The sequence below is a fragment of the Phycodurus eques genome, chromosome 15 (assembly GCF_024500275.1).
Source record: "Phycodurus eques isolate BA_2022a chromosome 15, UOR_Pequ_1.1, whole genome shotgun sequence".
Classification (NCBI taxonomy): domain Eukaryota; kingdom Metazoa; phylum Chordata; class Actinopteri; order Syngnathiformes; family Syngnathidae; genus Phycodurus; species Phycodurus eques.
Window position 1 is genome coordinate 8,301,378 of NC_084539.1, and position 23,554 is coordinate 8,324,931.

Genomic DNA, 23,554 nt, shown 5'->3' on the forward strand with positions numbered 1-23,554 from the left:
GCTATCTGTCTGATATTTACATTTGTTTGATGATTTTAAACATCAAAGTGGCAAAATTGAGAAAAAATAAAATAAAATTTAAGAATTGTTTTTCATGGCACATTGACGTGACATAAGTGCACGAGTGCATCATATAGAGCGTGGTGCACAGGAAGAGCAAACAAAAGCACCAGCAACAATGTCCTCCTGCTGCATGGACGCCCAATCGGCCTATTGTGGGGCCCGACAAGACAGACACGTGCACCACAGCATCTATTTAAAAAGTGGGGGTGAGGGGAATCAATCTGGTAATACAATGCAATGTCCTCTAAAGTGAGGGGGGGGGGGGGGGGCGTGGGGTATTCAGGACCGTGGACAGTTACCTCCTACCCTGGCGGAGGTCTCCCAGTCGGATCAGCTGACGACCGCGCATGCACGAGTACCGCCCCCCTCCTCATCTATGGCCAAACGCAACTAGCACGTCCACACTTGATGGCTTCTCCCTCTTCTGGGTGACAACACGGGAAGGGACACTTTTGTTTTGGTTTTTTATTTTTTTTTGGGGGGGGGGGGATTTTTTCCTTTTTTATTTCTCCGTTAAACAAGACAAGTGCATCAGATTTTTTGGGGCGAGGAAGATACAGCAACAGAACTGCAAAATGTTGCTCGAACACCCGGGCTCAAGTTGTCAGAATAACGCCAATTTCTCCCGCTACAGCGCAGGCCAAGGTAAGAATAATACAAGGAATTATTCATATTAATACATGAAAATAATATATATTTTGTAATCTGCATTTACAAATATGATAGTGCGCGTTTTTAATGTGTGTTTAATTTTGTGGCTGTAGAACTAATGGAAGCTGCTTCTAAATGCCGCTACGGGGGTCAGTTGAAAATGTTATCTTCTTTGCGAGTGAGGAATTTTTCATGCAAATCCGAATGCATGTTGGGCCTTTTTTTTCCCCTTGAGTTTTGCAGTTCCACCACGGTTCCTTAATGCATCACAAGAAGGGCTAAACTGCTTTTCTTTTGAAACGAAAAGTGCACAAACTACCCTTTCCATGTGTTTTGTGTATTTTATGCTGCACATGCGCACTGTTGTCATATTTCGGGTGCGTTGCATGCGTGCGGGAGACGTTTGAATGCGTAATGAGCTCCCATTGTTGCACAAATGGCCGGAACAGATGTTGTGCGCGTTCTGCCATTTCACACCGCCGACCCCGCCATGTTGTCACGATAACGGATATGGTGCATGGACCGTCCCCCCGTCCCCCCCCCCCCCCACGCCGTCCCACCACTCTGACACCCACCCACAAAAAAAATTTGCACCGGAGCACCCCCTACTAAAAAAAAAAAAATAATAATAATACAATAAAGAAAAAGAAAGGAACAAAACTGCTTGGCTCACCAAGAGGAGACACAAATGAGACTGCAACAAGTGTCACGTTCCTTCTTCAGGTGGAACACCGACGTTTGTCGAAATGGACATGAATTACGCAAAATGCTACCACTAGATGTTACGTAAACACAGCACTTGCCAAAATAACAAAAAAAAAAAAATGAACGTTGACTTTTCCAAACGAAATTATCAAGTAAAAAAAAAAAATCAGTAAAACACACAAAAATAAAGAGTATACACTTTGTATGTGAACATAACAACCCTCTCCACAAAATAAATAAATACAATAAAATCTCGAGTTTTCCAAACAAGTTAAATCAGTAAAACACACACAGAAGTAGAGCATGCACTTGACACGAATTGCGTAATTTTCGATTATGCGTTGGTCAGTGAACACGTCACTCCTCCAAAATCTAGAACTTTCAAAACAAAATTCATCCGATTCATTTCGAATTCGGAAAACATACAGAGATCATAAGTATTACAATTTAACATATTCAAAAATATTGGTAGAATATGATAACTAATAATAATAGCATTATGTAAAAAAAATATTAATAAAGGTTAAAATGATCTGAACAACCACTCCCAAAACAAATACATATTTCTAAAGGACACATTTTATTGATTTTTATGAAACACAAAAACTTTTGTATTAGTCCAAAAAATCTGAAAATATAAAACCTATTTAAACATGCTTGCACAATTGCAGGTCAGGTGGAATCTTTTTTTAATACATTAAAAATATGAATTACAAGTTTAACTTATCTAACACACCAGCCCAAAATTTATTTTAAAACACTGATGATTCGTTGTTGTTGTTTTTTTGTTGTAAAACACAAAAATATAATTACAACACCCACCCCATGTTAATTTAAAAAAAAAAACTAAGGGTTACATGTATTTAAATATAAACACCATTTATGAAATCCTGTTTCTTTTGGGACCATTTTTCAACCAGTCACGCAACATACCACTGTTATTTTGTTAAAAAAAAAAAAAATTAAACATAGAAATGTTAATATTAGAAAGACACACACACACACACAATCTGACAAAACGTGTAATAAAAACAAGTAAAATAAGTTTAACTTATTTATTGTTTCTTAAGGGGTTTTTTTAATCTTCAAAGTCAGGTCGAAGAAACAGATATATTGAAACATTTTGAATTAAATGTTTAAATATATCAAATTACGAGAAAATATTTGCAGTTTATTAACATGCCATATTATTATCGCATATTATTAAACACGGCAATGCGACCCTTTTCCTTGCATTTTACATTTTTTTTTTTTTTTTTAATAAAGGGTTCCTACTAAATTCATGGACAAGTTATGGTTTGGATTTTTCGGGGTTCTTTTCATAACAGTTGCTCTGTGGTTTTATTTGTTTACTTTAAGGCAGCCCCATGGTTGCAAATTTTTTTTAAAAAATATAATAATAATAATAAATGAAGTGAATAAAACCTAAATGATGTCGTAAGTTGCCAAGTAAGAAAAGATGCACATTTCCCCGTCCTTGAAATATACCCACTGCCAAATGGCGCGATTGATTTTCGATTCCTCAGCATGCTTGCACTCCGCCTGATTTCCCCAGGCGCCATTTTGTGCCCCCAAGATCGGCGTCCATCAAATTCATCGGGGCGCCGCACGGCTCGATCGACATTGCGTTTGAACGCCACGCATCATCGGCCCTAAATAAACACACAAAGTCTCCGAGGGCTCCACGACAACCCACAGAAAATAGAAAAAGCATGTTCAAACGGAGACAGAGGAACTTTTTTATGTATTATTTTTTATATATATATGAACCATATTGGTGCGGTTCATATGCAACCCATGTAAGAAATTGAACAAGGCCGTATAAATACATTTTAGCGAACCGAATTTAACTCGTTTTACATTTAATTGACGCTTTACAAATTGATGATATAAATATTAACACCCCCCCCCCCCCCCAGTATTAACGAAATATTAAGTACACATGCTGAGAAGCTCTTACGCATGAGCATATGTGTGAATTATCGTGTTATTACATGGAAAAACGTAATAACAAATAATAAAATATAATACGGTGAGCAAAATATAAAGAAGCTATAAGCAACGTCCTTGCTCATGCGCAAAAAGTAGACATTGAATTATGGATGTGGAAATGGGTGTCGCTGTTCAATCACGAAAAAAATAAAATATAAAATAATAAAAAGTTATCCGAGAAAGCGACTTTGAAGACAAAACGGTTCACTTGCTTTAAATCGGCTTAACAGGTGGCACGTGCGCGCAAATAGGCCCAAAACTCGCCTGGTCGTCGCAAACTTAAAATGTTTCGAGTTTTTCAGTGTGTATGAATTTAGTGTGTGTATGAATGCAAATTGTTGTATTTGTAATATTCGACTTCTTCTACGATTCTACCACATGTACTTTTTGTTCTGCTCTTACATTTTCCTTCTACGTTTTGATATACAGTAGGCCAATATACACACATATGAAGTTAGTAAAAAAAACACTTTTGTTTCCGACTTTAGTTTTCAAACGATTTTCAAAGTAAAGTGACACGAAGATGCAAATAATTGACGTTCACGTTTGTTAACGATTCTCCTCTTGTCGAACTTGTTCCACCATATGCACGATTTGGACTTGGAGGGGTTCGAGTACTGCCTCTTTTGTTGTTTTAATATTCCAAGTGGCTCTCTCCGAAAGCGAGCAAATGACTTGTTGACTTATTGCTTGGATGGCCGAATGGGCACCTGTCCCGTGACGTCACCCGCCTCCGCTCCGAAGGCTTCATGCATGTTGCACGGCCTCGTGCGGCGTCCACGATGCAGGCCATTGGAGCGTTTGTTTTAATAAATAACAAGCCGGTTGGTGAAGTCTTATGTGACCTTTCTGCTGTTCTCTCTGAATGATTTAAAACTGGGCGGATATTGTTTGTATGAGCCTCATGTTAATGTGATTGCGGTGTGTAGGCTTTTATCACAAATTAGGATATTCATGACGTGTTTGTAAGGGTTAAAAACATCTGCTCCATTGTACAATACAGTATGTGTTTGTTAATTAGTTATGTCAAATATCAGTCCAATGTGCGCATTTTAATTCATAATAAAACAAATATGAAAAATACACTCATACAAATGCAGAAAAGAATGACACATGCCATTTGTCACATTTAAATCAAGTGAACAAAAACATAATTTAATTTACTATATGAGTTCTGCTGCGTAAGCACACTTTGTGCAATTATGCGCGGTGTCATATTTGAAGGCACCTTACGCAATATATATAATACGTGGTAGGGAAAACAATTTTAAGGAAGAAACTCTCTTCATATTCTGAATTATTAATTCATAGACACAATGATTGGCATTTCATATACGTCACCTTTCCATAGACTCAGTAACTGATATTTGAGATGTTTTTTAATCTTTTTATTGTAAGTCCCAAACCATTTGATATACTAGACGGCAATGGTTGTGCTTATTTGCATTTATTTTATATTTTATAACCACTAAAATCACTTAATAGAGGGAAAATCAGAAGGCAATAATGAAACTTTGAAAATTATTTTTTTAAATTACATGGTTCCCCAAAATATACAACTGCAACTTCAAAAATAACAAATAATTATTATTGCAGTAAGAATAATTCATTAAATGTGCAATATGAGGCAAGTCGGTCCTCAATTTTTTTACAGATGTATTTCATGAGTTAAATACAGTTGCATTTGTAAAACAAAAATTTAAAAAAATAAACAAATACTGTCATAAAATTAGTTGTGAGATTGTATAGCCGCGACCCTAGCGAGGATAAGCGGGTCGGAAAATGGATGGATTGTATATTAAAAAGAATGATGTATAGGTATGTATGTGTTGTACGTGACCTAAGCGGTGACCCTTTCCCACCCCCCCCCCCTCTCTCTCTCTCTCTCTCTCTCTCTCTGTCTGTCTCTCTGAGCAGACATCCCAGTGTGTGCAGGCTGCAACCAGCACATCGTGGACCGCTTCATCCTGAAAGTGCTGGAGCGCCACTGGCACAGCAAGTGCCTCAAGTGCGCCGACTGCCACACTCAGCTGGCCGACAAGTGCTTCAGCCGGGGGGATAGCGTCTACTGCAAGGATGACTTCTTTAAGTGAGCACACGCACACACACACACACACACACACAGGAAAATGACAAGACATTTGGTACACCTGAACAGTATACTGACATCCAGCTGTATCAAAATGTCTGCCTTCACCAATATAATAATGCTCAGTTTTGACTGACACGTCAAGGACGTGTTCGTTTAACAATATGTCTACGAGTTCCTAATATTTTGAACCGCCCACCAAGTTGAACTTGAAGGTACAAGAGACTGGAAAGGAAAGTGGCTGACATCGAAGAATTTCATATCAGGTCAGGATAGGTTTTTTAACGGAATTTAGTCGGATTTTGTACAGAAAGCAGGACTTACTTGTTTGGCCTCTTCACAAAATAGTTGGCTTTGGTATTATGAAGGAATGCTGCGATATAGCCACTTTAAAATGATAGCGGAATTTCATTACAACGACAGTGATGATGAATAGTATCACGCTGTTGTTGGCAGAAAGCTAAATTACTCATCGAGCTGCTTTTGGTGTAAATGAATGAATACTGGAAAGTAATCGCTTTGAAAACATTACAACATTGCGCTGAAGTAACTGATTACCGGCTGTAACCGGGTGAGAAAATTCGTAAAAGATTCACATATTTTCAATAGCCTGATGCTGAACGTAGAACAGCAAGTCTACTCTCATGACAATTTGGTACAATTTTGTACGAAAAGTAATCAGGATTATTTAGCAGAAAACAAAAGTCTAATTTCTCGCTTTTAGCTTACGTCTGTTTACTTGTTTACAATGTTCAAGCGTAGTGTCGTGGGAACATTTGTTGAATATTGACCTATTTGACTGGACTGAGTTTGTATTGTTGTTGCAGTAGTTTTACATAAGTGAGTATGAAACACACTTGTTTTTTCCTATGAATTCATTTATCGCCGTGAATATTCCCTAACAATGGCCGTGAGAGCATTTGATGCAATTCTAAAAAAAAAATAAAAAAAATGTAAAAACCCTGCTCATAATACATTATTTGTGTATACAGCTGTTGTATTAGATCTGATTCAGTCGCAGCTGTTATGGTGTCAGTATTGTATCTACAAGATGTGAACTGACCATGCACCTTGTCCACACACACCCGTGCCCCGAAAGGAGATTTGGCACCAAATGCGCGGCGTGTCAGCAGGGCATCCCACCCACGCAGGTGGTGAGGCGGGCCCAGGACTTCGTTTACCACCTGCACTGCTTCGCCTGCATCGTGTGCAAGCGGCAGCTGGCCACGGGCGACGAGTACTACCTGATGGAGGACAGCCGGCTGGTGTGCAAAGCCGACTACGAGACCGCCAAACAGAGAGGTGCGTGGGTCGTATTGTTTACTACTTCTTTTAAGAAAATGAAGCTACAAAATGCACTCAGCTACTATAAGAGGCCCAAAAGACCCACATTAAATTGTGGCGCGCTAAATTTAAAGTCCCCTTTTTATCTCCCCATCTGTTTGTTTGAACATACACCCAAGGGCTGAACTCAACTTTTTGCCCCCCCCCCCAAAACATACACGTTTATTTTACTAATGAAAGGGTGCAATTACTTAGAAGAAGGGGGCAGCCATTTGGAGGATGTTTTGCCAACAGATGTGATGCAATTAATAAGAGCCCAGGTTTTACTTAATGGGCATTCTGGGGTCATTTTAGCTGTTAAACATATCATAGTTTGAACCAACTTGTTTTTGTATCACTTAAATCTAATTGGTTGCATTTGTCAGAGCACCGTATTTCAAATAGTTTATGGCGTAAAAAGGATTTACAGCTGGGGTGATACCCTCAAAGGTACAGTGGAACCTCTAGCGACGACCACAATCTGATCCATGACTCCGGTCAACTTCCAAGTCATTCTACTGACAAAATATAGGAAACAATTTATGGTGAATTTCAATTTGCTCGCTGTCATAAAGCCTTCATTAGCTGTCCAGGCAAAGCTTTAAGTAACATTTTAACATGACTAACAGTCACACAAGTTAATTTATAGAATAATGCAAAATGACTCATCTTTTGGAGACATCTGATGTAACAGAGCGAACAAGAAACAGTTGTTGATCTTGGCGAGCTTTTTCGTTCATTTCATGCTCATATCGTACTTAGTACAAGATACAGCACAAATCAGTTTTTTCATACAAAATAAAAAGGTCAATATAGCATTCACGCTTCAATCAGTTTATTTATTTACTCAAATATGGGCCTTTGTGGGGGGGGGAAGACGGACACACCCACTCAGTCAGGATGTTGACTCATGTGCGCAGCTAGAATAGGTTGAGAAAGGCGGGTGTAGATGTCGACCTTGAGGAAAGAAACGGTGTCCTCCTGCCAGGGCTTTCCATTGTACCTACTTTACATCCAAACCATCGGGAAAAGGCACCAGGCTACTACCTGGTTGGTAGATTAGCAACCAGTGCCATATATGGACACGCTTGCACTGGGCCACCGTTGTCCCTGCACAGTTTTGCGCCCTACCCCGAGTTGAACGCCACGAAAACCAAGTGCCTTTTGCAATTACCGTTACAATTCGCCGTTACAAATTAGTGTTAGTGATTAGGGTTCGGGGTATATGATCTTTCATGTCAAGTGCATTGTTACAAAATCCTGCTTTTCTTCAAATATGCCCAAGTCTTTTTTACTTACTGTAGGAATAAGGTTAGGATTAGGTTTTGGATATTTGAGATATGGATTAGGATTTAAGGGGTTAGGGTTACAGTAATGGTTGAGCTTTATGGTTGGCCATTAGTGTTAAGATGATATGGTCTTTGAAGTTAGTTCCGTTGTTACAAAGTCTTTTTTTTTTTTCAAATATTTTCAAACCTTTGTTATATAGAAATAGTGTTAGCGGTCAGGGTCAGGGATGAATAATTTGAGATGGGGATTAGGGTTTAGGGGTTAGGGTTAGGATTATAGGGTTTTTCACATCAATCCCATTGTTAAAAAGTCCTATTTTTATTCAAATATGCCCTTTGTCTGTCCCATTGTCCTGTTCCTTCATTGATTCACATTGCGCGTCACCTACTCCACCCAGAAGCCGACTCGACCGCGAAAAGGCCCCGAACGACTATCACGGCCAAGCAGCTGGAGACCCTAAAGAACGCCTACAATAATTCTCCAAAGCCGGCCCGCCACGTCCGCGAGCAGCTCTCCTCTGAGACGGGCCTGGACATGCGGGTTGTGCAGGTAAGGTTTATTATGATCCATTAGGAAGCCGATCCATTAGTGTCCTGATTTAATTACGGCGGGACAATGGGCGGGGCGAGCTGGCACCGCAGCACTCCGCGGACCCAAACGCCAGGGTGAATTTACGGCGAGATGGAGCAAGATGAAGTCCACATCAAAGTCGGCGCGGTTTAAGTGAGAGCTCGTTAACAATGGTGAGAGCCGGCCCCCCTCAACTATTGTCGCCCGGGCCGAGGAGCCCCCATCTCGGCAGCCGTATATATTGTTTTATTTGCAAGGACAAACGTGGGGGACGGAAGCCACTAAAATTACATTATTCCGTGAAAGGGAAGGCGGCAAGGAGAGTTCACCTGGGGCGGAATATCATTAAGGCACATCTAAAACGCCTTTTTGTGCTATACGTGTGCATGGCAGATTAAACGGCTAAGAAATGGAGATGTTTTACGCTCCTTTTTCACTCTTAAAAGCACTTCAAATTTCGATTGCAATGTACCTTTTTGCTTGTGTAATGAAAAGAGCAGCAAAAGTAACAAGAGGATAAGAAGGTTTGACTGCAATAACAGTATTTAAACATCCCGTATTTTGCCAAAACAACAATATGTACATATGTAATCACAACATGTGATGTAATATTGTTATTATTATATGAATTAAAACCATCCACGCATTTCTTAGTTCCAGATGTTTTTCTGCGGCGAGGCCTGAAATCAGGTCATTCGAATTTCTCGAGCTGATCTACGTCACTAGCGAAGATCTACGTCTACCTCTTCACTCCCGAGCCAACGCTGTCAACATAACAAACACGTGTGCTCTCACAAGTGGGTCTTCTACACCGAGGCAACCAATCAGAGGAAAGGGGGCGGTCTTAGACAACACAAAACTGGGTCGAAGCCATTCGCACTCACATTCACACCTACAGGCAATTTAGAGTCTTCAAGAGGACTTGCATGGTCTTCAGTAAGAGTCCTTGAAAATGGTGGTCAGCGTAGTTCTGAGGTTAGGGGATCAAATCTGGGCTCTGGTCTTCCTGTGTGGACTTTGCATGTTCTCCCCGTGCTTGCGTGAGTTTTAAGTGGGTATTACAGCTTCCTCCCAGATTACGAAAACATGCATTTTAGGTTAAATGAAGATTCTAAACTGTCCTTCGGTGTGAATGAGACCGAGACGGTCCCATTAAACAAGGATTGACGCAATTTTTGGAGATGCTTCCGAAGGCGTCACTTCCATAGACCGTGGCCATGCATCCCATGAATTGAAACCTAATAAATGTATGCCATCTTTTTTCCTTGCAGGTTTGGTTTCAGAACCGGCGGGCCAAAGAAAAGAGGCTGAAGAAGGACGCCGGGCGCCAGAGGTGGGGCCAGTACTTCCGCAACATGAAGAGGTCACGTGGAAGCTCCAAGTCAGACAAAGACAGCATCCAGGAGGAGGGCATGGACAGCGACGCCGAGGTGTCCTTTACAGGTACGGATCATTTGCTCAGTTGTACTCCAGGGAAGACAGTCCAAGAACCAAACCTTTCTTTTCATCTCTGGAAACAGATGAACCTCCCATGTCAGACCTCGGCCACAGCAACGGCATCTACAGCAGCAACTCCCCAGCCATGGGGGGCCGCCCAGGGGGTAACAACCATGCCTCTTTCCCACTGGAGCATGCCGCCCTGCCCTCGCAAGATCAATTCCACGACATGCGCTCCAACAGCCCCTACGGCCTACCCCAGTCGCCGGGGTCTCACCCGGCGCTACCTCGGCACCAGCCGCTCATCACCAGCCTGGTCTACCCCGAGTCGGGCCTGTCCATCATGACCCAAGACGGGGGGATGAACCCCGCCGTGAGGGTTTCCATTGGTGCCGCCAACGGCCCGAGTTCGGACCTGTCCACCGGCAGTAGTGGTGGATACCCGGACTTCCCTGCCAGTCCGGCCTCCTGGTTGGACGAAGTGGACCATGGACAGTTCTGATTGCTTGGTTCTCAGAAACCGGACTTACTTTCATGATTTTGTCTCTTTTTTTCGTTTGTCTTCTGTTTGGTATTATGGACTAAATAAGACCGTGATTGTATGGCAGAGTGACGGAAACTCGAAAATCACTAGTATCCCATCGTTGGTTCCGTTTGGATGGAGGACAAACTTCTTCGTAAAAAGCACTTGGCCGAATGGTCTATGTAAGCATTCATTTCCAGACAATATGAAGACTGAGAATTAAGCATCCCTCGGCTCGTCCTACTGCTTTTTCTGTCGTCTACGGTGTGTTCAGGTGCAGAAGTCTTTAAATGTCTGGTTGTTGCCAAATGTCAATATATATATGTGTGTGTGTGTGTGTGTGTGTGTGTGTATATATATATATATACGTATATATACATATATATATATACACGTATATATATATATACATATATATACATAATGGTTTATCATTGTGGAGACTATTTTTATACGAGGACCATTAATAGGAGAATCCAGTGAGTGCAGAGTTTGTACTTTCTGCAAATGTATGGCGAGATGTCATCGTAACGACGGTTCCTACATCTATGCATTTGTGTGTCTTGTTCTACTCGAAAACAAAAAACCCGAGGAGGTGCTCGCTGTAGCAACCGGGGGCTGTGATGTATATGTTTGTTGATGTGGAAAAATGTTTTATGTCTTATTTATTCCTTTATGGTGGTGACCGCGTTGATTAGGATCATGACGATTCCTGATGAATGATGCAGGACTTTAATAAATTAATAAATTTGTCACTTGTTTGGCTTTCTTTGGTTGGATCAGATTAATATCCCTAATGGGAGACACATCGTTTTACAGAGATGTGTTTTGTCCCAGGCATCACCGTATGTTGTACGTGTAATGTTTTATAAGGTTGTGGTGGACTTTCGCAGAACTTCCTAATTATATAATAAAACACTGTCATTAGTGGTCCAGCAGTATCGACGGTATTGGTGATAATACTAAGATTCTCATCATAACGAAAGTCATCGTAAAGTGCGCGTAATTGGACATTGGAAAGCCACGATTGAAAAAAAATACATTATGCATGTGTGTTGCGCCATAAGTGAATACGACATAATTGATTGTGATATCAGCTAGGTTTTTAAAACCCTACTTTACAAGATCCGCAAAGGTCTTCATCTTAACGCAAGTATACATTTGACTTGTATTACCACTGTTTTTGCCAAATTTGAACTTTTTTACAATTTCAGTCTTCACTCACATAATTTTTTTCGTGTAAATTGTAACTTTATTCTTGTAATAACTTTCAGAAGAACTTTTTTCCAATAATGTATATATATAGAGTATCTTTACTTAATTTCTATGACTACATCCTTGTAAGCGTATGACTTTAATCTCATAGTATTCTTTTTTCCAGTGTCGTATCGATTGCGCTCGCAACATTACAACGTCATATAAACTTAATAACTGCTTTTATTCCTCTCAATATTTTGATATCATTGCCCGTAAGTAACACTTTTTTATTGTAAAATTATTGCTTTCTTCTCATAAAAAAATCACACTGATATTCTTGTAATACTACGGCTTTATTTGATCAAATTCCACATTTTTTCCTCGGAAATTTGTTGATGTAATATCATAAAATTTCTACTTTTTTCTTGGAACCTCTTTATTCTTGTAAAATTGCATGTTTTTTTTCTTTTGTAATATTATGATTTTATTCTCATAAAATTGTTTTTTTTGTCTCAAACAACTATTAATGTAGCCTCATAAAATTCCAACTTTTTTCTTGTAATACTATAACTTTATCCTTTCAAAATTCTAGTTTTTTCCTCAAACAATTATGAATATATTCTCATCAAATTCCAAAACAAAGCAAAGCAAAACTAATTTATTTATATTGCGCATTTCATACACAAGGTAATTCAATCTGCTTGACATGATTCAAATCATTTCAATACAAAGGGGGAAAAACAGCTTATAACCATTTCAAACAAAGAGAAAAATAAAAACACAAACAGCATACAGCGCAAGACAGATCATTTCAACGTGAAATGAATGTTTTTTGGGTTTTTTTTCTCTCTTTTGGGGGAGTTTTTCCAGGGTGGCTTCAGATGTAGCACCATTTGATCATTTTGCTGATTTGTGCTGATATTTAACTTGACGGATTGTATTTTTTTCACGAAAATAACAAGCAAATTCATTGTTTTCATCTGCTGTTAGGATTGCTGGAGCTATCTGATTCGAGTGCGAGTATTGTTGGGCTTCTTTCTGAGGATTTCAGGAAAGTGTTGCTGTCTAGCCCTGACGAACGCTTGGTTAAAATTACAAAGACTTTGTCTGGAGAGGTCCTAGTCAATTTGGAGTTTAGTTTTTCTCCACTTACGTTCTGCTTTCCAACACTTTGATTTAGAGGTCTTTCCCATCGTAGATGCCGCTCCACAGTGTCCAAAAGACTGTCGTGGTTTTAATAGGAGCGACAGCATTCATAACATTTTTAATTTTCCAGGTGAATTTATCCAAAGGTTCATGAACTGTCTCAGCATTCACAGTTTGTGACACAGCTACCGTCTCCATAAACTTAGTGGCGGTACTCTTGTTTATGTACCGTTTCTTAATAGACATCGAGGTTGTTCGAACTTTTGGGAGAATCTGTAATTCAAATAATACACAAAAATGGTCAGAAATAGCCATATCCTTAATGTCAACATCCTTAGAGATGACCAGGTCTAAGAAGTGACCTTGAGTGTGGGTTGGATTCTTTACATGTTGAGAGAGGTCAAATGAGTCCAGTATTGCAGAGAGTTCTTTCGATTTCTTTTTCCACGTTATCGTCAACATGAATGTGAAAGTCTCCCGTTATGACAAAATAGTTGTAGTCAGTACAAGTAACTGACAGCAGTTCTGAAAGATCCTCCATAAATTTTCCATTGTACCATGGAGGTCTATACATTATTTTACAAATAACCTTTGGAGCACCTTTTACTAAAAACAGAGCTATTCAAACGAGCTATCAACCAGTATAATTTCTTTCCACTGAAACACTAATTACCGGCACGGTGGCCCACCGGTTAGAGCGTCAGCCTCACAGTTCTGAGGACCCGGGTTCAATCCCCGGCCCCGCCTGTGTGGAGTTTGCATGTTCTCCCCGTGCCTGTGTGGGTTTTCTCCGGGCACTCCGGTTTCCTCCCACATCCCAAAAACATGCATTCATTGGAGACTCTAAATTGCCCGTAAGGTATGACTGTGAGTGCGAATGGTTGTTTGTTTGTATGTGCCCTGCGATTGGCTGGCAACCAGTTCTGGGTGTACCCCGCCTCCTGCCCGATGACAGCTGGGATAGGCTCCAGCATCAACACCGCTGCCTTTTTCTCTTCTTATTTGACACTTGTTCATAAAATGAACATTTGCTGGTGTTGCCTCAATGAAAATGCTATTACAGCTACTTTCCGCTCTGATGAGCATTCTTGGCCAGGGTCTTGTAAAAGTGGCTCAAATCTATTTGTAAGTCTGATATAAATATTTTGCATTAACTCGCATCCTCTATTTTTGCCCTTGGTTGTAGCAAACGTCCACGGCCACTCTCGCGGTTGAAGAAGCACTCAACGCAGGGTCGCCAGTTTCCTTGGTAATCTGCTGGTGTTCTGTCCTCCCCTTTCGATGCTTTAGGCTTTGCTCCCAGTAAATTCCAGGGAGGACTGGTGGATGATCCATTACCGTTTCCACAGTCCACATCCGTCCTCTTTGTGGCGCTAAGTGGCTGCCTGTTCGCATGCTCCTACTCACCATTTTGAAACGTCGGTAGAATGGTTTCATCCCCCGACTGTACATTGACATCCACATACGCTTCGAGACGGAGGATTTTGGTTTCCAGGACTGCCATCTTATGTACTAGTTTGTGATAGTCTTCAGTGGAAAAGGGAGGCATCTTCTTGTTTGTCTTGTTGCTAATTAGCAGGCCACGCTCACGTAATGGTGAGGGGGCATCTAAAAATATTGGAATATGGCAACAACTGAGTAGCTACAAAAAAGTACAGTCCCACAGGTTTAAAAATATCCAGGAGTCGCTGCTTGTGATTTCTTTGGAAGAAGAAAAACAAGCTTATCAGCAAGAAGAAATGGAAACAGATGCGACGCAAGCAGATCGAGCAAAAAAAGCGTCTGCACTGTGCGAGAGCAAAAGCTAACAAATTCCAACATTGTTCTTGTAAAATATATTTTTTTCTATCATAATATGATACATTGTGATAATAATTTTTTATCCCTCCCTACATTGTGCTAGTCTGCGACCATACATTTCTGGTCATATAGAGAACAATGCTTGAACTCAACTCTTCCGAACTAGCCCCGGTTCTATCAATTGAGTGCCTAACGAACAATCGGCACTGAATTGAGTGCTTTTAAGAGGGAATGTGATGCAGACAGCAAGTCCACTCATCAATTGGGAGATTACTCTGCCTTGTTTGCGCTCAACTGCCCTTATGGGAAAGGAATCTAAAATCCATTAGCCTGGGAGGGATCAGATACCCCCTGTGAATTCCTCCCATTTGTTTAGGTATTCAAAGTCAGGTTCAATTAAGTGGATTAAAACCAAAAGGTAGGTGTGTGTGTGTGTGCGTGTGAGGGTGGCTGTGCTGCTCACATACTGACTTGACGCACCCTCGCATATGGTGACAAATATATATATATATATATATATATATATATATATATATATAAAACACATGGTATGTTACCATAAATAATTAGCAGAGCATTGCCGCAGCAACCTGACCTGTTTAATTGCTAATGAGCCCTTCGAAATATGGAGATCCGATAACCTCCTGTATAGTCACTTGCCAAGCTTTTCAATGATGTTGAACTATAGTACATTTTTAGGGGTGGATCTCACACATTGCTGCAGTCATTAAGTGACCGTAATTTATGGGTTGTTTATTTACTCAACTGGACGGCTTTATTTACACAAACACAGTTTTGGAATCCCACTCAACAATGTTACAGAAAGGTGATGGAAAACATGTGACAAACAGAACACGCTAATGGTCCTTAAACCTCTGTGCTCTATGCTGGTCATTTGTGTTCACCTCGCTACCTTTATTTGAACCTTTTGTCTTTTTCCTTTCCTTTTCTTGTATGAGTATAACTTTATTTTTGTAATAGCCCACCTTTTCTTCTCATTAATCACTGCTTTTCCTTTTAAAATGATGATGGGTAAAAGGTAGCATTTATATGAGGGACGTTTATTGGTCTAGTCTTTTCCCTTTTTAATTGAAAATCAACTGCTATGTTAATTCTAACCTTACGTAATGTTTTGTTTCAGTGCGAAGATAAGAAAGCTGACCAGGTTCCTCTCCCTCTTTGCAGCGAGACAAAGCAAGATGTCTGTGGTTTGGGGGGGCACCAGTTGCATGCGGGAGATAATAACTGCCTGGTCATGTGTGTATACTGTATATCACCTCGCCTAAGGAGAAATGGGCACACTGCGTAGAGCTATCAGGTTGTATTTGAACTGAATTTTTTATTCAATTGGAGCCCTCATTCTCAAAGTGTTTGTCCTGTCACTTGTCTACTAAAGTGTTAATATTTTTCCTGTGACAGTTTTGCTCATATCTAGCATTAAGACACAGAATCCTGTTACTTTTAAATAACGACTATTGTATTTTCTACCTGGGAAAATTTTGAAATGCATGACTAAACAAATGAGTTCTGGGTGGCCAGCTGTCCTCCGTTCGCCGCTAATGGCCGCCTGCTTCCCCTCTCAGGTTGCCGGGACAAGAAAAGGTAGGACACGCAGGATATTGGCTGCGATCCCTCCGACCGAGCAGCAGGTTAGCGCTGTTACGGCTGAAGCGGCGGTTGCGAAATCGGACCCTGACCACGTTTGTGAATGTCGCGTTTATCTTATTCGAGAAGATGATGTCTCCAGTAATGTCACCTACATTTCTTCCATCCGGTGGGACAAACGGTCGCTCTGTTCTTTCGCCACCCTTAACTTCCCAGCAGGTGTGAGATTTTGGTGGCCAAGAGTTGAACCCTTGCTCAAATAACAGGGATTATCCCAATCTACTCTTTGGGATTGAGCTCCAAATCCCCACAGTTTTACCTGAGTAAAGAATTAGATTAACTCCGGGGACGCAATTTGTCGGATGACTTGCGACACAATGGCGGGTGGTCGCGGCAGGTGTTGCGCAGTTACATTTCCAACTCGTGGGAAGTTTAGAAAAGAAGAAAATGCAGGAGAGGGTGAAGTATTAAAATGAAGATTGAAATGCTAACAGATTTCCTCAGGGTGGTCCGTGTCAAACAATTAATTAATACTTAATTGACGTAATTTGACAAGCTGATCAACAGTCCACATTTTAACGCACTTACCCATTTATGTTCATTATATTTAGGCAAAACTACCCCAAATGATGACTTTGGTGCATAAATTATGATTTTACTCATAAAATGACAACTTGTAATCCAACTTGCAATACTGTGTTATCCTGTTTATATTACTCCTTTTTCTTGTAAAAGTAAGACTTGCGCAAAAAAAGAAGTTCTTGTGTAGTACTTGAATTCTTGTTCTTGAATATTGCTACTCATGTTTTCTCACAGAATTGTGCCGATTCGGTGTGATTATATTTTTCTCATAAATTTCTACTTTACTCATAAAATTATTACATTGCTCATAAAATTACAACTAATTTAATACTACCTATTTCTCATAAATTATAACTTAGGTGTGAAATTACTACAGCTGTTCTTGTCTTGTCTTACTACATTATCATTAATGCTCGCAAGATAGATAGATAGATAGAGACAGACAGACAGACAGACAGACAGACACCGATATAATTGTGTTTTGTTTCTTGTAGTATTATGTAAATTAAGGCTTTATAGTTAGAAATTTAAAAATGTTACGTCCGACATCATTTTTGTAAAAATGTGACTTTTTTCTCGTGACGTTTTCACTTTATTCTTTTACTTGCATGACTTGCATGTGACTTGCTTTATTTTTATTTTCGATTTCCAACTGTTTTTATCGACTAGCTTGTTTTTTATATGCAATATTTCTATATTTTAGGTGGCACGGTGTTTTAGCGGTTAGCGTGTCTGCCTCAATTGAGAGATTCCGTGTTCGAAACTTGCTGTGTGGAGTTTGCATGCTTTCCCCCTGATGTGCGGGTTGTCTCCAGGCGCTCAGACTTCCTCCCACACTCCCAAAACATGCATGGTAGGTTCATTGAACCAATTGTGCATAGGTGTGAATCAAAAAATTTTGGGGGTGAATTTTCATTTTAAAGGGTATTGTGAGATTCATTTCGAAGCATATTCTACGACTCTAACGCAGATTTTTGTATTGTGGTATAATTAAGAATCGAGTGACCACAATTGGAGTTATTATGAAGCACAAATTCATCTTCTCTTTATATGAGGCCGCAGTTAAGCATTTAACAACCTTTAATGGTGCTTTCTGTGAAGGACTCTAAGCCTGTTGTCACTCTCTCTCTCACACACACACAGACATACACACACACACACACACACACACACGCACGTGTACACACACACATCATGCTCAAGGCCCCACGACCCGTGTCAGATGGTGGCGAGTAAATCAGTTGTGACAATAACACGTCCCTCGGGTCCCACACATCACGGCTACAATTCAGACCTAATGGAGCAGTGGAGGCGGCACGATGGGCGACTGGTTAGAGCGTCTGCCTCACAGTTCTGAGGACCGGGCTTCAATCCCCGGCCCCGCCTGTGTGGAGTTTGCGTGTTCTCCCCGTGCCTGCGTGGGTTTTCTCCGGGCACTCCGGTTTCCTCCCACATCCCAAAAACATGCTTGGTGGGTTAATTGACGACTCTAAATTGCCCGTAGGTGTGCATGTGAGTGCGAATGGTTGTTTGTTCGTATGTGCTCTGCGATTGGCTGGCAACCAGTTCAGGGTGTACCCCGCCTCCTGGCCGATGTTTGCTGGGATAGGCTCCAGCACGCTCGCGACCCTGGTGAGGAGAAGCGGCTCAGAAGATGGATGGATGGATGGAGCAGTGGACGGAAGGGCCGCACGTGTGTGTGTGTGTGTTTCTGTGAAATGTTCTTTTCAATTTTCGGCTGTGGTATCGAATTAATATGCAGTTATCAAAGTCATTCATTCTTTTCGTTCAATTGTGAATTAAGCTCTGGTTCAGACGTCTCAAACAACTGTGGAGTCCACCTTTACATGCGGGGTCAGGGCTCATACTAAAATAGCCCTGAGCCCAGTGGAGCAAATCCTATGTTCTTTACCGCAGGTCAATATGCACACGGACCGACTCTACACCTAGATAAAAAAAAAATAAGGAGAATATGGTTTATGAATATGTCCAGTTATGGAGGGTATTACTCTAAAAACAGCCTTAATTTGGTGCAGAACGTCGGCTTCTAGAGGCTTTAAAAGCAGATGTTGAGGCACAGAATTGAGGCACCATTGACTGGAATACTTGCACTACAGATGCGACGGCATTTCAACATCCACACAAGCTGCCGACACAACACTGGACAACTTCAGTTTATTGTTTATGTCCAAGATTAATATGGGCGCCATTCACGCACTGCAACTAATCAACACGGTCATTAGCGTGCGTGGTCACTGACAACCTTAATCAAATCCATCACGGCTCCCCCGAGGCCTCGCCATTACACCTCCGTCTGCATAATTATCTCTTCATGCCGCCCTCGAGACGTGAATGCAATATGCGGTAATGTGTCAGCGGCGTCTGATTGAAATGCATTCTGGGACATTCATATTAGAAACAGATGAGCCATGTATCACTCGCGTCTTCCTTGCGTGGCGACGCGGTTGTCGGAGTCATTTTTTATGCAACGCTCACTGCACTTCATATGCAAGTCGGAAGTGTGTTTATGTGTGAGCTACATGCTGATTTTTAACTGGTGTCAACTACTTTCTGATAAATGTCATGCTTTACTTTTGTCAAAAGTGCCACATTTTGACATTATTACAAAATTAATACTTCATTTTTTTATCCCAAAAATTACTTTTTAGTTACTTTGATTTTCATTTTTTACATTATGAAGTTATTCAAGTAAAATACATTTTAAGTAAAATAACGTTTGTCTTAGTATTAGCAAATGTATTTAAACAGTGCATTTTCTACACGAGGTAACTCAATGTGCTTTACATGATTAAAAGCATTTAAAAGGTAAAAATAAAGATAAGAGACAGCTTGAAACATTTAAAAACAAAGATGAATATATATATATATATATATATATATATATATATATATATATATATATATATATATATATATATATATATATATATACACACACACAAACACACACACAGTGCAAGAAATATCATTTATTCCACTTTTGAATACTAGATCAAGACTCAATCAAAGTATGAGAGAAAAGAAACAGTTATTAACCTTGATTTCAAAACATTGACACTTGGTGCTGACTTGACTTCTGTTTGCACCTTATTCCATTTGTGTACAGCGTAACAGCTAAATGCTGCTTCACCATGTTTGCTTTGGTCTCTGTGCTCCACTATTTGGCCTAGGTCTGGAGATGTCAGAGCTCTAATGGGTTTATATTCTATTAGCATTTGTTTTATATTTTCACGACCTAAACCATTGAATGATTTATAGACCAGTAGCAGAACTTTAAAATCTATTCTAAAGCTGACTGAGAGCCAGTGTAGAGGTTTTAGAATTGGAGTACTATGTTCTGATGTCTTTTTTCTGGTCAGAACCTGAGCTGCATCATTCTGAGTGAGTTGCAGCCGTTTAATGCTCTTTTGGGGGAGTCCAGTCAGAAAACCATCACAGTAGTCAAGTCTACTTGAGATAAAAGCATGGATGAGCTTCTCCTGGCCTGTTTGGGACATGCAAGCCTTCACTTTGGATATGTTCTTCAGCTGGTAGAAGGCTCTTTTAGTGATTGACTTGATATGACTACTGAAAGTCAGGTCGGAATCTATCAGCAAGCAAGGTTTCGGACTTGGTCTTTGGTTTTCGATGATAGTAACACCAGGTATTTACTATCAGCAAACCTCTTTTCTTTACTGCCAAGAAAATATTATTCAGGTTTTGCTGCAGTTTAATCGGAGAAAGATTTGGTTCATCCAGTTATTTATTTGATTTAGACAGTGACAAACACCTCAATTGAACTGTAGTCATCTGGAGACAGTGCTTGATATAACTGTGAAAACTATGATAGTCAACATTAAGACTGCGAAAAATGTGACCCAATGGGTAGCATTGAGTAGTTGAACAGGAGGGGTCCAAGAACTGACACTTGAGGGACCTCATAGGTCGTTGCCATTCGATGAGGTTGAACACTTCCAATGGCTACAAAGTAACTCCTCCAGGTAGGAGCTGAACCATCGAAGGACTGTTCCATTTAGTCCTACTCACGTTTCCAACCTGTTTAGCAGTTTGTTTTGATCTACAGTAGCAAAAGCCGCACTGAGATCCAACAAGACCAGAACTGACACCTTCTCGAGAAAGTCTTCAACCTTATATAATTTAGCACTTTGATAAGAGATGATTCTGTACTGTGATGAGTTTGGAAACCTGGTTGAAATTTGTCAAAACGTCCATTTAAATTCAAGTAATGAGTCGATTAAAAACCAATTTCTCGACAATATTGGCCATGAATGGGAGATTTGAGATTATGACTACATTCACGTGAAATTACACCTTTGTTCATTTTTTATTGGAAATTACTTTTTATTCTTAATATTACCACTTCATGCCTATAAAATTGCAACTTTTGCATTACAATGTTTTTCATGTACAGTAACATCATTCTTTTTGTCTTTGACTTCATTCTTATGAAATTCCGTCCGTGTGTTTTAAATCAGAATATTACGACATAAAAACATTGTTCTGACAAAAATGATGCTCTATTTTAGTTTGTCATATGGGTGAACATTGCATATTTTGTGATTGACGGTAACGTCATAATTTGCCGATCCGTCATTGAATGGATCTACGAATGAAGACATTACAGGCAGCGCAATCTTGGTACTCCGGGGATGTTCTGCGCTCTTCATTTATTTATTTATTTATTTAATTTATGTATTTATTTATTCATTCATTGAACCAAAAATGCTTCATTCCAACACTGCAACATTTGTCTCAGAATATTACATCACTTTCATAAAATTCAGTGATTTACTGATTCTTCAAGTTTGTGTTACAGTATTTTGACATTTAAATTGTGCTATTGCATTTTAAACGACCAACAAAAAGATATCAATGTTGATGATAAAATTTTATAATAACAAATTGCTTGTTTCAGGGGAAGCAAGCCTCTGATGAATGACCACAACAAATAATTAGTGAATCACGTTTCAATTAATTCTCTGTGAATAAATTAGTAGTTTTAATGGGTAATAAATCTTCCCCCCAATATTCCGCACTCCTGCAATGTTTAACTCTGCCTCCTTGTTACTGCGTCAGGTTTCATAATGGTACACACGCTTAAACTTACAGCGTGATAATCACCCGTTTTCTCATTAGAGCTCTTGGACCTGCAAAGGGCCATCCCTGCCTGGGTGGGGGTGGGGGGTCCCTGTGTCATCTATGAGGTGTTAACTGCTCCCCACAGGAGGCTGTCTGGCTCTTGCATCACCCGCCGAACCCCCCACCCCTCCACCTCTCCCAAGCCCACCCCCGCCCACGGGGAGCGACACTCAGCAGAGGACTCAGACTCCCAGATGGTGGCAACACAAGCAGCCGGCCTGTCGTGCTTTTCAATTACCAGCGCGAGCCAGAGGGAAGGTCATCGCTCAGCTGTCAGCTGGATGGATGGGGGACGCCGAATTCCTGCATGCGCAACCGATGCTGGAAGAACCCCAGAAATCGGGCTCTAGTGTTGAGCGCCTTTTCACCACCATCCGGGAACATCTTCCTTGTAGCTGTGTTGGTTTTCTTCTGGATTCAGGAGGGCATACATCACTTTAGGGATCATTTTCTCTGGTAGCATTTCGATGCAGTCGACTTAACATTTTCCTTTACCCAATGCACGTTTTCATAGAGTGATCCAAGTGTGGTCCAACTTGTCCAGGATCTGGATCCAGGATTTTTACACCAAAGTTGACTGTTTTGCAGTATTTAACATCAATTTTAAAAAATACAGTAACTCCCTGTGTGACAGCAACTCAAATCCCATGATGCAGTGGAAACAATAGTCAATGACTGTAAAATCACTTTAAAGTATTTTACTGTATGGTATGGTAAATAACTGTAGAATTTACAGACATGTCTAACAGTGAATGCTGTGTAGCTAAATAGCAACATTTCTCAGAATATTGGTCATTCATTCATCTTCTGTACCGCTTATCTTCACTAGGGTCGTGGGCGTGCTGGCGCCTATCTCAGCTGACTGTGGGCAAGAGGTAGGGTACACCCTGAACTGGTCGCCAGCTAATCGCACGGCACACATAGACAAGCAATCATTCGCACTCACATTCATACCTTTGGACAATTTAGAGTCCTCAATCAACCTACCGTGCATGTTTTTGGGATCTGGAAAGAAAACCCACACTGGCACGGGGACAACATGCAAACTCCACACGGGCGAGGCCGGATTTGAACCTGGGTCCTCAGAACTGTGAGACAGATGTGCTAACCAGTCAGTCACCGTGCTGCCCCAGAATATCCATCCATCCATCCATCTCCTCACCAGGGTCGCGGGCATGCTGCAGCCTATCCCAGCTGTCATCGGGCAGGAGGCGGGGTCCACCCTGAAGTGGTCGCCAGCCAATCGCACAGCACATACGAACAAACAACCATTCGCACTCACATTCACACCTACGGGCAATTCGGAGTCTTCAATTAACCTACCATGCATGTTTTTGGGATGTGGGAGGAAACCAGAGTGCCTGGAGAAAACCCACGCAGGGATTGAACCCCGGTCCTCAGAACTGTGAGGCAGACGCTCT

The 23,554-nt window shown here is 40.7% G+C and overlaps 1 protein-coding gene across 1 annotated transcript; it reads left to right on the plus strand.

Annotated features, from left to right (window-relative positions):
• The first annotated feature begins 379 nt into the window (after positions 1–379).
• Positions 380–11,396, plus strand: lhx3 (LIM homeobox 3). The gene is made up of 6 exons (XM_061698517.1): positions 380–708; positions 5,329–5,500; positions 6,600–6,802; positions 8,511–8,662; positions 9,955–10,126; positions 10,204–11,396. The coding sequence occupies exons 1-6, from the start codon at positions 411–413 to the stop codon at positions 10,620–10,622; spliced, it is 1,416 nt and encodes a 471-aa protein (XP_061554501.1). The 5' UTR covers positions 380–410; the 3' UTR covers positions 10,623–11,396.
• Positions 11,397–23,554: the final 12,158 nt, after the last annotated feature.